The sequence below is a fragment of the Haliotis rufescens genome, unplaced genomic scaffold (genome assembly GCF_023055435.1).
Source record: "Haliotis rufescens isolate VD_foot unplaced genomic scaffold, xgHalRufe1.0.p SCAF_1, whole genome shotgun sequence".
Taxonomy (NCBI): domain Eukaryota; kingdom Metazoa; phylum Mollusca; class Gastropoda; order Lepetellida; family Haliotidae; genus Haliotis; species Haliotis rufescens.
The window spans coordinates 69,715,779-69,729,428 of record NW_025963779.1 but is presented as its reverse complement, the minus strand read 5'-3'; the positions used below and the strand labels follow the sequence as shown (position 1 = coordinate 69,729,428).

Below are 13,650 nucleotides of genomic sequence, written 5' to 3'. Positions count from 1 at the left end.
AAGTGCAAATAAACCTTACATACTCACCGCTTTCAATGTTTTAATACATTATTTGCATTGACGATGTTACGATCTATCCCATTCTCCAAAGTTGTATATACCAATGAGATGTGCACTTCCAGATACAGTAAACTACGGTTATAACGAACACGCTTATAACGAACTGACGGATATAACGAACTTACTTTTTTGTCCCTACTATTTGCTGTAGTTATGCTGTATATATACTTATAACGAACTACGGTTATAACGAACTAAAATTATCAGTCCCTTTAAGTTCGTTATAACCGTAGTTTACTGTATTCCAGAAAAAAAGCAGGTGGGTTACAGATCATTGTGGCTGTATCATTTGTTTAGGTTGGTTTGTTGAAAGACCATTCTACAATTTCATTTAGACCATTGTCACAATGTATCGAGCTGCTTGTGTGATGTCCTGTTATGCTTTCCCCTGATTATATACAAGGGTTGACGAATTTACATAACGGACACAGCACCACCATATTGTCCTCGCTTACTGAAAGGTAGCAAGTATCCTACGACGGTGAGGTACAGACATGAAGAAGCTAAACCACAAACAGTGCTGATACGGTGAAAGGCATGTTGTTCCAGGTGTTGCGTAAATGGCCTGTGTAATACGAGTTAAGATGTGTAAAAGAAAGGTGTTCGTATTCCTTGTATGGTTGGTTGGTTGGCTGTTTAACGCCGCACTCAGCAATATTCCAGGTATATGACGGTGGGCTGTAAAAAAATCGAGTCTGGGCCAGACGAGTCTCAACCAGTTCAGCGAGCCTGACCACCCGATCCCGTCCACCTTGGGGAATGGAGGAATTAAGAGTGCGTGAGTGATTTGGTCTTTTTACGCCGCTTTTATCAGTTTTCCATTGATATCACGGCGTATTAGCTTACTCAATGTGTGTGTGTGTGTGAGAGAGAGAGAGAGAGAGAGAGAGAGAGAGAGAGAGAGAGAGAGAGAGAGAGAGAGAGAGAGAGAGAGAGAGCCCGACGAAGTGATGCAGGTCTCAGACGTTTGTCACTTTGGTGAAACGGTATTGTGCTAACAAACCTAGAAACGTAATCAGAATTCAAACCGTTTCTGGCGTGTTCAGCGACCTGCAGCGTCTTAGAAGACTGAAGAAATTCAGAACAATAGTCAACACGATATTAAGGGAGGACAGCTGTTGCTTCGTTTGCTGAGTGTTGTATGGTGGAGGTGTACTATGTCGGTCATTTGGTGACAATTCTGACATCCCACTTTATTGACAAAATCGATATCGGCCCAGAGTTACACATATTTTCTTTCAGCGAAATATTTGCTATTGACAAGTAGATATTTTTATCATGTCGGACACTCTTAATGTCAACCGACAAAACACAGGTAGCGTAAAGAATAAGGGATTCGAACTCTAGACAAGCAGATCCTGGCATCTAGGCTGCGAAACTCACCCCCTTAAGCCATCCGCGCCCCTCGATTCAACAAACTATTTTTAAAAAGTCACACATAATAGAAACTTGGCAATATAAAAACCCTTATAACCAATATGTCTTCATTTGCATACTCTTACTTAATTAATATTTTACAACATAGAAACCCTGCGAAAGGTTGTTTGTGATAAAGAAAATGTATAAACTACTCTCCAAGCTTGGTACGAACACCTCGGGTGTGCCAGAAACCTTTGAACGTTTGTTCGAATCCAGGTTCGCCCTGATTATGTTTCTAGGTTTATCAGCACTACACCCGTGCTCATATATTTCAACATCTAAGACCTGCATCGCCGGGGCTTTCCTCCCACATCCTCTTTCGGGAGAGCGGAAGGTCCGGGGTTCGATCCCCGGCCGCCTCATACCCACAGACGTTAAATAATGGTACTTGTTGCTATCCTGTCTGGCGCTCGGCGTTAAGGGGATAAAACAAGGACTGGTCGGCTCGGAGTCAGTATACTGTGTCTGAGTGGGGTATTCATGTTAAACTGCGGCATGGTATCTCAGTGGGCCAGCACTATAAAATTGGCATTAGTCCGGGTCTAACAAAATCAATTCACTTGGGGCAATTTTTCCATAACTTCAAGTGGGTTTTTCCATTCTCTTTCCACCGTCATTTTGCACTGACGTCAATTTCACCCCGCATTTTCTTAGATATATCATATACACCCGCCCCAGTTACATTGCATGTCTAAACAATCCTAAATTACACCCAAAGAAATTGAGAAACGAGTGGACGGATACTAAAAAAAGCGTATATCTTTATCCCACAAGCGTTATTGACCCATTGATATTTCCTATCTTGCCCACATTGACGTCAGATGCAGCCAGACGTCAGTAGAAGACGATCACCAAATCTCCCACTAAATCCATACCTTTCACCCCTATCCTCAAATGAATCCATCGAGTAACATTTAGAAGTAGCGACTGACTTTCACATTGTCCTGTTTGCAATGCAGTCAGACGGGGGTGCTAGTTAGGGTGCGATATGAGAACATGTTTTACGCCAGTATTACCGTTAGTGTGATATCCTTGCGTTCAACCCTGGCCTATATCTCCACGGATTGGAGCGAGCGGCGTACATTATAGACACGCTATACATTCCCATGTAGCCCAGTCGCTTCCAGAGCACCACCAAGGCTTTTCACAATGCCGCCTATCAGGTAGGCCGATAAATCGTTATGACTGAGTTATAATCGTTGAACATTATCACCGACTCTTAATAAAGCATGTAAATGATGATTCATTATTAAATTATTTCGAAATTAATATTTCATTATACTCTGTAAGGCGAGGAATTAATATCTAAATAACAGGAACTAAACAGTTGGGTTATAATGATAGGTCATCTAGATTTCAATGCATTTAAGATCTACACTCATGATTTATGTATTTACTAACATCGTTATACAATATGTGTATATGTTATATCAGCATTTATATCCCTGTTGTATGTTGAGATATAACAGTGTGACGTAAGTATGCGCATGCTGTCGTAAATTCCGACATCTTGATTAACCGAAATATCATTCATAATCTGTTGTCATGGTTACCTGGGTTAGTACACCCGTTATGAACAGTATCACGTGTCCTGATGCCATGTGTTCCCAGTGAATGGATATGTGTGCCTATATCTACCAGTGATAATGCTATAATCATGTGTTATGTACATGCGAACGTTTATGTGAGCTAAGAGTAATTTGATGTAGAACTTGGAGGACATATGTTTTTCGGTAGCTCAGCCTCGTTCCTCGTTGGGTACGTAGTTGTTCCATATGTCTGACACAGGAAGTGTTCTATTATTACGTTGATCCGATGCTATTCATCTCGTTGCGTTTAGTAACAAATCAACGGTATTCTACCTACCACTTATGTATTGTCTGTTGAATGAGTGAGTGAGATTGATGGTCGTTTGTTGCTTCGAACAGTGTAAGTATTTCACTCGAACCATGTTTTGTGTGGCTGCTAAAGTAGGAGACAAGCCCAAAGTGATTAAGGTCGTTAGATTATATGACATTTTAGTGAAACCAAAGATGACGATGGTGCTTGCAGACCATGCAGGGACCTCACTCGGGGCGAAACTGCGGTTCGAACTTATAATCCTTGCACGGCTAAGGGGCGCAACTCTGTTTCTGTTCGCCATACAAGATTAATTTGCCATACACCAAGTGTTTGTTTGCTTCTTTGTTATTTTACGTCGTAGTCCCAATATTCAAGCTAAATATTCGAGTATGGATCTGTCTAGTCTCTCTTCCAGGCCCGAGAGAATAAAATTGAAAGAGGAGTCCAACTCAAGTCTAGATTGATTTGGCAAGTCTAGATTGCCTCAGCTCCTGTAAATAAGGATCGTCCTGGGCTCAATTTGGATTTTTATCTTCTTTTTCTTATACATATAAATATTTAAACACGATCTTCATTTAGTCCGTTCTCACAAGCATGTGGTGACATGCATGATCAACCTAAGACTTTTTGAATGAATCACCCCATTTAACACACAACGTTCTCGTTAAACTGAAACTCCTTTATTACCTGAGAAGATAAGGATTAGAATTGGTCTTCAGCAACCCATGCTTGTCCTAAGAGACGACTAACGGGATCGGGTGGTCAAGCTCGCTGACTTGGTTGATGCTTGTCATTGTATCCCAATTGCGTAGATCGATGTTAATCACTGGACTGTCTGGTCCAGACTCGATTATTTACAGACCGCCGTCATATAGCTGTACTATTGCTGAAGGCGTCGTTAAACAACACACAAAACAACTACATTATCATGCTATATCGTTCAGTGGTGGTAGCCTAATGTACACCGTTATAATGTTATGTAAAGCATTATACACCGGTACGCGGGTTCGATTCCCACATAGATACAATGGATAAAGCGACGTGACATTGCTGGAATATTACTAAAAGCGGCGTAAACCCATACTCACTCACTCACTCGTTTAAGAAAACGCAACCTTAAGGTTAAAAACTTGTCTGATACTTACATGCGCAGGCACTTGCGATATAGGACGCGCGGTATTCCACGGAGTTGCTAGTAACGGGGAGTAGACATGCATTGTACATTATTATTAGGGCTCATGCAGGCAGGTGGTATTGTCTTACAATGGGCTGCAGTCGACACAGTACTAGAGCGCAGAGAGTCTGTAATTGAGAACTGTGGCGCTCTGTGCTATAATCAGACCGTCCATCCGACAGTTGATCAGATAATGAAATCACATGACGGCATTATATAAACAAGTCCTCAGCGTCTAAACAATCAGCCCCAGACTGGGCTACATGACTTGTTAGTCTTCTACAATGGTCAATAAATAAGATGCTTGATATGGTCACTGCCCAGAAAACCTCCCTTTTTTATCACGATTTGTGAAAGGTAGGCACTAATTGACTTCTGTCAAGGATTCTTTCCGAGGCGATTCCGTCCCTTGGGCGTGTCAGGATTCTGTGATAATTGTCTAGAATTTCAAAGTATCCCTGGTTTCTCAGCTCCATCACTGCATCGCGTCTGGTTTTCCTCTGACATTAAGTGTGGTGAAATGGGGTTTAACGTGACGGTCGCATTCAAGGTTATAGCGACGTGCGTACACGTGTGTGTGTATTTCTGCTTGTACTTATTCGGACTAATGTCGGTTTTATAGTGCTAGTCCACTGAGATGAAATGGCGCAGATTAACATGGATACTCAACTCAAACACAGTACACTGACTCCGAGCCGACTAGTCCTTTTCTTATCCCCCTAATGCCGAGGGCCAGGCTGGGTAATAACAAGTACAATCTTTTAGAGTCTTTCGGTATGACGCGGCTGAGAAAGAAACCACTGACCTTCGAATTCCTCTTTTTGGACGGACGCTTTATTCACTCTCGCAATAAGATGACACAACGTGATATTATAGAAATACTGCAGGAAACATCCCAACAGACAAATTATGCTGAGATTAGAAGCCACATTTTGTAAAAAAATATTCATTAACTTTCGTTTTCTTTTAATCCTATCATTTTCAGGCCACTGGGTGACGAAATGAAAGATAATTTTTTTAAAAATTCGTTATCATTTAAAAATTAACTTTCACTTTGTGTGAGTTCATTGGAGTATGAACCTTCATAGAGTAAGGGCCAAACTGTATGAACGTCGGAGCTTGCGACATATTTTTCAATCAATAAATATAATAACGCGTTTAGTGAAACGAGGGTTGAGTGATAAGTTCTAAACCTCACATAGAAGGAATTGCGTTAGAGTAAATATTTCTCTCTTCTCTATTTCGCTTGTTTGTTTGTTGTTTAACGCCGCTCTCGGCAATATTCCAGCGATATGACGTCGGTCTGTAAATAATAAATAATCGAGTCTGGACCAGACAATCCAGAGTATCGATCTTCGCAATTTGGGATACGATGCATTAACCAGGTCAGCGAGCCAGACCACCCGATCCCGTTAGTCGCCTCGAACGACAAGCTCAGTCGCCTTTAACTCCAAGCGTGTGTTGTTGAAGACCTATTCTATCCCGGATCATAACGGGGGTGATTTTTTTTCTTCTGAGCGTTAGATGGTGTCATGCAGGCATATCCGCAAAAACATTGAGTCCATTGAGCAAATTGTTTCGCTGTGTCGAGTCAGAAAAATAGGCAGGGGTCTGTGACCACTGGAAAATGGAGAAACAAGAAGAAGGTGCAGGTCAGAACAAAGTGTTCACTATTACGTGGTCAACCACTAGGACCTGCATCACTTCCAGCTTTGCTCCCACATCAAGCTGACACGCTGTGATATAACTGGAATACCGTTCGGATTGAGATTCAGATTCTTTATTTCTCCATAGACCACCGACGGCGGTACAAGCGCATACATAAAGTACAGAGATGAATATAATATGTATATCAAGAAGGCTGTGTGCATTTAGATTTAGCATTCAAAGTGTTAAATACAAATAATAAATATTTTAATAGACGTTTCAGCTCGTTTAGTTTGGTTGTTGAAAATAGTTTTTTTTAATGAAAACACATTTGACCAACTTAAATATCTTCTCGGAATAAGTGAAAGTCTTTTGTTATCAGAAGCTTGACATCGAAATATATAATGGATGTCATCTGCTATTGCTGGGGAGTTATAGAGTGAACATAGACGTTGTTCTCTGGGTACATTATTCCAGCGGCCAGTCTCGACTGGTAAATTGTGGTTATTAGTGCGAAATTCTAAGAGCGGGTAATAAACAGATATAGGTAGATAGAGGTAGTTTTCAGATAATGACATTATTTAAGATGTTAATGAACTCGACAATATTGAACTTCTCCAGGATTGTAGAAAATGATCGGTCAATATTCTTTCAACAGACGAGACTAGCCACTTGATGTTGAAATTATATGGCATAATATATACTTGGGTCATTGATATATTAGAGTCGAAAAACTTATTTTGTTGAGATCGTATAAGATGGGTATGCCAAAAACCTATAATTCTCTTAGCTACTCTGATATTAATATTAGAAATTGAAACGGCATTAGCCGATAATACGTTGATTGCTCATTGTTATCTAACTGTGGGTTTTTTAAAGAACGTGGACATCATGAACATAGTTGTCACGTGTGCTATCTCAGCTGACCAATGAGACATAACACCTAAACTAGGACTGGGACCAAATTTACTACCCGGGTACCCGATCCCCTATTACCCGACCCTACCCGGGTACCCACTGCAGGTCTCAAGAGCTGGGAACAAAATGTCTGATTGGGAACTGTTTTATCGCAGCCCTGGCCAAAACTACTTAGATACATGCATCAAACGATCAGTACACTGAAGTTGACTGAAGCTTTATCTTTTCTCAGACATGTACAAGTCAAAAGGAATGTGTGCATCGTCAGAAAGAAATGCGAACACTAGCGACTTGTGGTGTAACCACTGAGCTATAGTGAGTTTTTGTCATCAAGCAATATATCACGTAACTAACCACGGGCCCGGGTAGTCCTGTGGGTACCCGGCTCCTACTCAGGACCCACCCGACCTCAGTACCCGAGTTACCCGTCCCAGCCCTAACCTAAACCACCTAAACCGGAAAATACACACAGTAATAATTATTTCTGCACATAAAAGAATGCCTATCGGAACGGAAAATACGATTTAAATGGTAAATCATCATGTTTAATGATAATTCATTTGAATTTCACTTTAGCAGTATTGGTGAAGTTTATTGTCACCTGTTTTTTTTTAATTTACTTGAATTCTCTGAAAGGAAAGCTATGTAGTTGTTTTTGTACGATGTTGACCGATAGCTCCACCCTTTCAAGTCGTACATGCATTAATCAACACCAAAACACACGTTCAGTTTGGCTGCATGCATATACGGCTTCTCATTCTTCGAATCTCCTATAGGTGTCGCTTCGCGCAGAGCATGCAGCGAGTATAGCGCCAAACACAAGTCGAACCAGTCGAAATTATAGTCCATAATAAGCCGATTTTGAATCCGCGAAGAAAATAAGGATCCATATTTCAAGGCTTTCAAACTTCAGGAGTGTCGTTTCCCTTTAAACCCAACTCATCCACTCACTAACTCACTCACTCGAAGTTATCAATCAAATCTCGTAATCTTGCTTATAACAAAACTCTTCCGATCTGTACACTTCTCAGTATATGAATCTTGTATGTCTACCGCCTCACACCATGGACCCAGTAATGTGCTTGCACCGCTTGTCAATAAACAGATAAACAAATGTCAAGAAGCTAGAATAAACAAGCCTGGGGAAACATGACTGATAACCTCATGCGGTGATGCTTGTTTTGTTTGTTGTTTAACGCCGCACTCAGCAATATTCCAGCCATATGACGGTGGTCTGTAAAAAAATCGAGTCGGGGCTAGACAATCCAGTGATTAACATCATGAGCATCGAGCCACCCAAGTCAGCGGGCCTGACCACCCGATCCCGTTAGTCGCAAGCAGTGATGTACATCCTTATACATCCTATATACGTGTTCCGTTATAAAAGCAGAGTAAATGAATTTTATATGTTTGTATGACACGATACTCGATATTATTTGAGACCTGGCACCTATTGATCCACAGTGCACCCCTTCCTTTAGCTGCATCTGACCGCCTCCGTGGTCTAGTGGTAGAGCGTCCGCCCGGAGAGCGGAAGGTTCGGGGTTCGATCCCCAGCCGCGTCATACCAAAAGACGTTAAAAGATGGTACTTGTTGTTACCCTGTCTGGCGCTCGGCATTAAGGGGCTAAAACAAGGACTGGTTGGCTCTGAGTCAGTATACTATGTCTGAGTGGGAATTTCATGTTAAACTGCGGCATGGTATCTCAGTGAGCTAGCACTATAAATCGGCATCAGTCCGGACTAGTACAAGCAGCCACACAAACACACATACGTACATGCACGTCGCTATATAAGTGCAATAATCTTGGACGCGACGTTAAACACCATTTCACCTCACCTCACCTTTAGACACCTCTAAATAGACAAGTACACACACTAAGTTCCATAATAAGATATTGAATAAAGTACTTGATGTTCGCTTAACATAACTATCAGTGATATTACTGTAGAAGGAAGGAGGAAGGAAATTATCTAATAATCTATCTAATAAATATGAATGAACAGCAATCAAATGAGGAAAACAAATTTGGTCAATCGTGATATTAAAAACACGTTCGTATAACTTTGATAATATGAGTGCTCCCTGATGTATCATTAAGAGTAATGAGCATTTCGTTGGAGTTGATAGATATTGGGGTCAGCTTTCAGTGGTAACCACGCGTGTCTGTGTTGGGGGGTACGTGGGTGTAACACTATCTAAGGTCACCTGCTATCGTACACGTGTTGGTTGAGTTCTCCAGTGGCGTCAGGTGTTTACCAGTAGTGGCTATCGCAAGAAACAATAGCCACAAAAAGGAGCAGCCAGGCCCTTTCTGTATAAGGAACAGCCTGACCCCGCCCAATATCGATATGCCGTTGGTTGCTGTACTTGTATCATATAAGAGGGGAGGGGGGTGGGGTGGAAGTGTGTGTGTGTGTGTGTGTGTGTGTGTGTGTGTGTGTGTGTGTGTGTGTGTGTGTGTGTGTGTGTGTGTGTGTCTGTGTGTGTGTCTGTGTGTGTGCGGTATGCAATGTATTGTTTCGCTTGTGCTGTCCAGATCAAGACGATGTCTCTCAATAGAAAGTACTGTACCCCCTCTGTATACCCCATTCCCAAGACCAGGACCCCTCACTTGGTAAATCCTGACCTCTAGGAAACCTATTTCACTACCCTACCCTCTCACGACCAGTGAAGAGCAACCCATGCTTGCCGTAAAAGGCGACAATGCTTCCCGTAAGTATTCGGGTGGTCAGGCTCGCTGACTTGGTTGATTCATGTCATCGTATCCCAATTACGTGGATCGAGGCTCATTATATCAATCACTGGATTGTCTGGTCCAGACTTGATTCTTGACAGGCCGCCATCATATAGATGGCATATTGCTGAGGGCGGCGTTAAACTAAAAGACAATCAAACAATACTTAGAAATTTGGTAAACACCGAACCCACAGAAGCCTATCTCCCTATACTATACCCTACCCCTTCGCTTGCTATGCCCCGACCCCTGGGACATTTATCCTCCTATGTATCCCCCTAACCTGCAACATCCTGACCCCTGGGACGCTTATCCATTTAGCCCACTCCCGCACCCAGTACATGCCCACCCTCGACTTTCATCCCTTAATACATCGTAACATGTAATCAAGCTCCTAGTACCTGCTATCACTCCAACCACGACTGCCCTGCTCCCCGTGAGGGCTAATCGCGATCCCGCGTAGCAGGGGGTGACCACTATCTGAGCGGGGATGCCCGGCATCTGAGACGCTGTCGGTGCTATCAGTCGCCCTCATCCCCTCCACAAGTCAGCATCCATCTGCCATCCTCTGCCACAGGAACGCGGGGACAAAAAGCGCGTGCGCGTCTACATCAAACGCTACCCCACGACACAGGATTACCGTTGTGGACGTTGTAGACAACAAGAATGAGGTGAGCGAACGTGCCGCCGGTGTGAACCGTATCCATCCTATACACCTACCCCCAGGCTACTGTCTCCTTACCCCCCAGCTGTGTCGCTACCAGTTCGACCATCTCTCGCGCTGTCATGTTTCTTACGCATATCCTAACCTTGAACTCTTCCTGGTCCGAATCCCTAACATCAAAATGGTCCCCTAAACCTACAGCGTGTATCCATGTACGTATATGTTTGATATACCCCAGTCGTTATAACTATTTCAGCGTACTTTACAAGTCATCACAATTTACTGTCGATGTATATGTAACCCGACACCATGTCGTATAGTGTCTAAGCAATGGCATCACTCAAAGTGCTATAACTGATGCTATTTTAGGAACTGCTTGTCAGCAACTACGTGTACGTGATGCATGTTATGTGGTATAATTATCGTTATGGCACACGTGGAGGTGATCATCTGTGTCCTTGTAAAAGTAGAAACGGTAAAAGAATGAATATTGTTTAACGCCACAGTCAGTGATAATACAAGTATATCAGAAGGTGAGGTGAAGTGAAATGGGTTTTAACGTCGCGTCCAAGATTATTGCACTTATATAGCAACGTGCATGTCAGTGTGCGTGCGTGTGTGTGTGTGTGTGTGTGTGTGTGTGTGTGTGAGAGTGTGTGTGGCTGCTTGTACTAGTCCGGACTGATGCCGATTTATAGTGCTAGCCCAATGAGATACCATGCCGCAGTTTAACATTAATACCCCACTCTCCGGGTGGACGCTCTGTCACTAGGCCACGGAGGCGGTATGGTGTATCAGAAGTGTTAGCGAAGGTCCATGTTATCGGGTAGCACCCACTCGTCATATGTGCTGCCCAGCCGACCGTGGTCTCTTGCGGCAGTTGTATACATGATTTAGTGCTTGATATACTAGTACACGATTCAATGCTTGATAAACTAGTATATGATTCAGTGCTCGATATACTAGAACACGATTCAGTGCTTGATTTACTAGTACATGATTCAGTGCTTGATTTACTAGTACATGATTCAGAGTTTGATTTACTAGTACATGATTCAGTGCTTGATTTACTAGTACATGATTCAGTGCTTGATTTACTAGTACATGATTCAGTGTTTTATGTACTAGTACATGATTCAGTGCTTGATTTACTAGTACACGATTCAGTGCTTGATTTACTAGTACATGATTCAGTGCTTGATTTACTAGTACATGATTCAGTGCTTGATTTACTAGTACATGATTCAGTGCTTGATTTACTAGTACATGATTCAGAGTTTGATTTACTGGTATATGAATCAGTGCTTGATATACTAGTACATGATTCAGTGCTTGATTTACTAGTACATGATTCAGTGCTTGATTTACTAGTACATGATTCAGTGCTTGATATACTACTACATGATTAAGTGTTCGATCAACTAGTACATGATTCAGAATTTGATATACTAGGGCATGATTCAGTGCTTGATATACTAGTACATGATTCAGTGCTTGATTTACTAGTACATGATTCAGTGCTTGATTTACTAGTACATGATTCAGTGCTTGATATACTACTACATGATTAAGTGTTCGATCAACTAGTACATGATTCAGAGTTTGATATACTAGTACATGATTCAGAGTTTGATATACTAGTACACGATTCAGTGCTTGATATACTAGTACACGATTCAGTGCTTGATATACTAGTACATGATTCAGTGCTTGATATACTAGTACATGATTCAGTGCTTGATATACTAGGGCATGATTCAGTGCTTGATATACTAGTACACGATTCAGTGCTTGATTATCTAGTACATGATTCAGTGCTTGATTTACTAGTACATGATTCAGTGCTCGATATGCTAGTGAGTGAGTGCGTGAGTTTGGTGGTACGCCGGTTTTAGCAATATTCCAGTACGAGTCAGTGCTTGATATACCAGTAGGTGATTCAGTGCTTGATATACAAGTACATGATTCATTGCTTGATATACTAGTACATAATTCAGTAATTGGTACACTAGTTCATGAGTCAAAGTTTGAATACACGATTCAAAACCCTTTCCATAAGCATAAGAAATCACTGCTAAAATTCGATTGTACGATTTCGACTTTATCATAAGCATGTGTTGTATCATTATCAACAGTGATGATACCAGGTGTTCGCCAAAAGTTGAGTATACCCTGGCAACCGGTGGCACCCGTCTCAAACACATGCAAAGGCAAGTAAAGTGTTCACTTGAAAAATCAGCATCCCAAAACAACGGGAACATATGCTCGAAGTCAAACTCGGGACTGATGCGTCAAATTTTGAAATGTGCTCCACGTGTCTATCATAAATGGTTTGGAAAGTTTTACTTGGGCCTTGAACGGTGTAAACCCACCAAAGGCTGGAGCTGCAGGAATATTGGCGACATAAAGAGAGAGTGTTGACTATTGGAAAGTTGAAGTCATTCAGTCTTGTGGAGAGTTTTTCCTCACTCTGAATCATTATGCACTGATCTAAATATAAAACAGATGAGGCGGTATCACTGGTCTCCTATAGATCTAACTCAATAGGACAAATCAGCGGAGGGGATTTGACTATTCTTGAACGGTATCATATGATCGATAAACCTGAAGCTTAAGTTAAACTTCTTGGTCGCCTTCCCTTGTTTTGATTTTGCCAATCCGAGCAGAAATTTTAAAGTTCAATCACACGTTACTGTTTCCCTGACCGATTCCCTGACTAACATGACTCGCCTTAATCTCGGCCTGACTATAAGGCTCCATTTACAACAGGTGTTTAGTTACCGTCGTCGTTTTGAGGACCGCATCTAAATCCGTCATGCAATTTATTGATACATAGGTAACAATGATATTGAGAGCAACAAGAACACCATTTATGAGGTAAAACTATATTTATTACGAAAACAGCCTAAACGCTGAGAGTTCTAAATTCAAAGTGAACACGAACACTTTAATTGTATGCAACACGGCGCGAACGTTCCTGTCAAAAACAGCTCAAGGCAATGTGTTGATACGTGCGTAAAGTGTTGAATGTCGTCATAACAATCAGCAATCTTTCAACTGTACCAGTCTCTCCCTGAGTCCTGAGCTCACAAAACACGAAGATGGATAAAAAACATGGACCCATTCGACACCTTAGCTACGTTCCGGAAGTGACGTCACGAGCTCAGCGTCAGCTACGTCTTGGCACA

General features: G+C 41.9%; 1 protein-coding gene across 2 annotated transcripts in view; it reads left to right on the top strand.

The window, feature by feature from the left end:
• Positions 1-2,437: 2,437 nt before the first annotated feature.
• LOC124134054 (purine nucleoside phosphorylase LACC1-like) overlaps positions 2,438-13,650 on the top strand; it is a 31,832-nt gene continuing 20,619 nt past the window's right edge. Inside the window, exon 1 of one of the 2 annotated variants that reach the window (XM_046498677.2) lies at positions 2,438-2,642. In XM_046498677.2, coding sequence (XP_046354633.1) covers positions 2,629-2,642 — 14 coding nt within the window. In that variant the 5' untranslated portion in view covers positions 2,438-2,628. Of the gene's footprint in view, positions 2,643-10,256; positions 10,470-13,650 lie in introns of those variants that run through there. The other variant, XM_046498678.2, reaches the window with a different exon arrangement.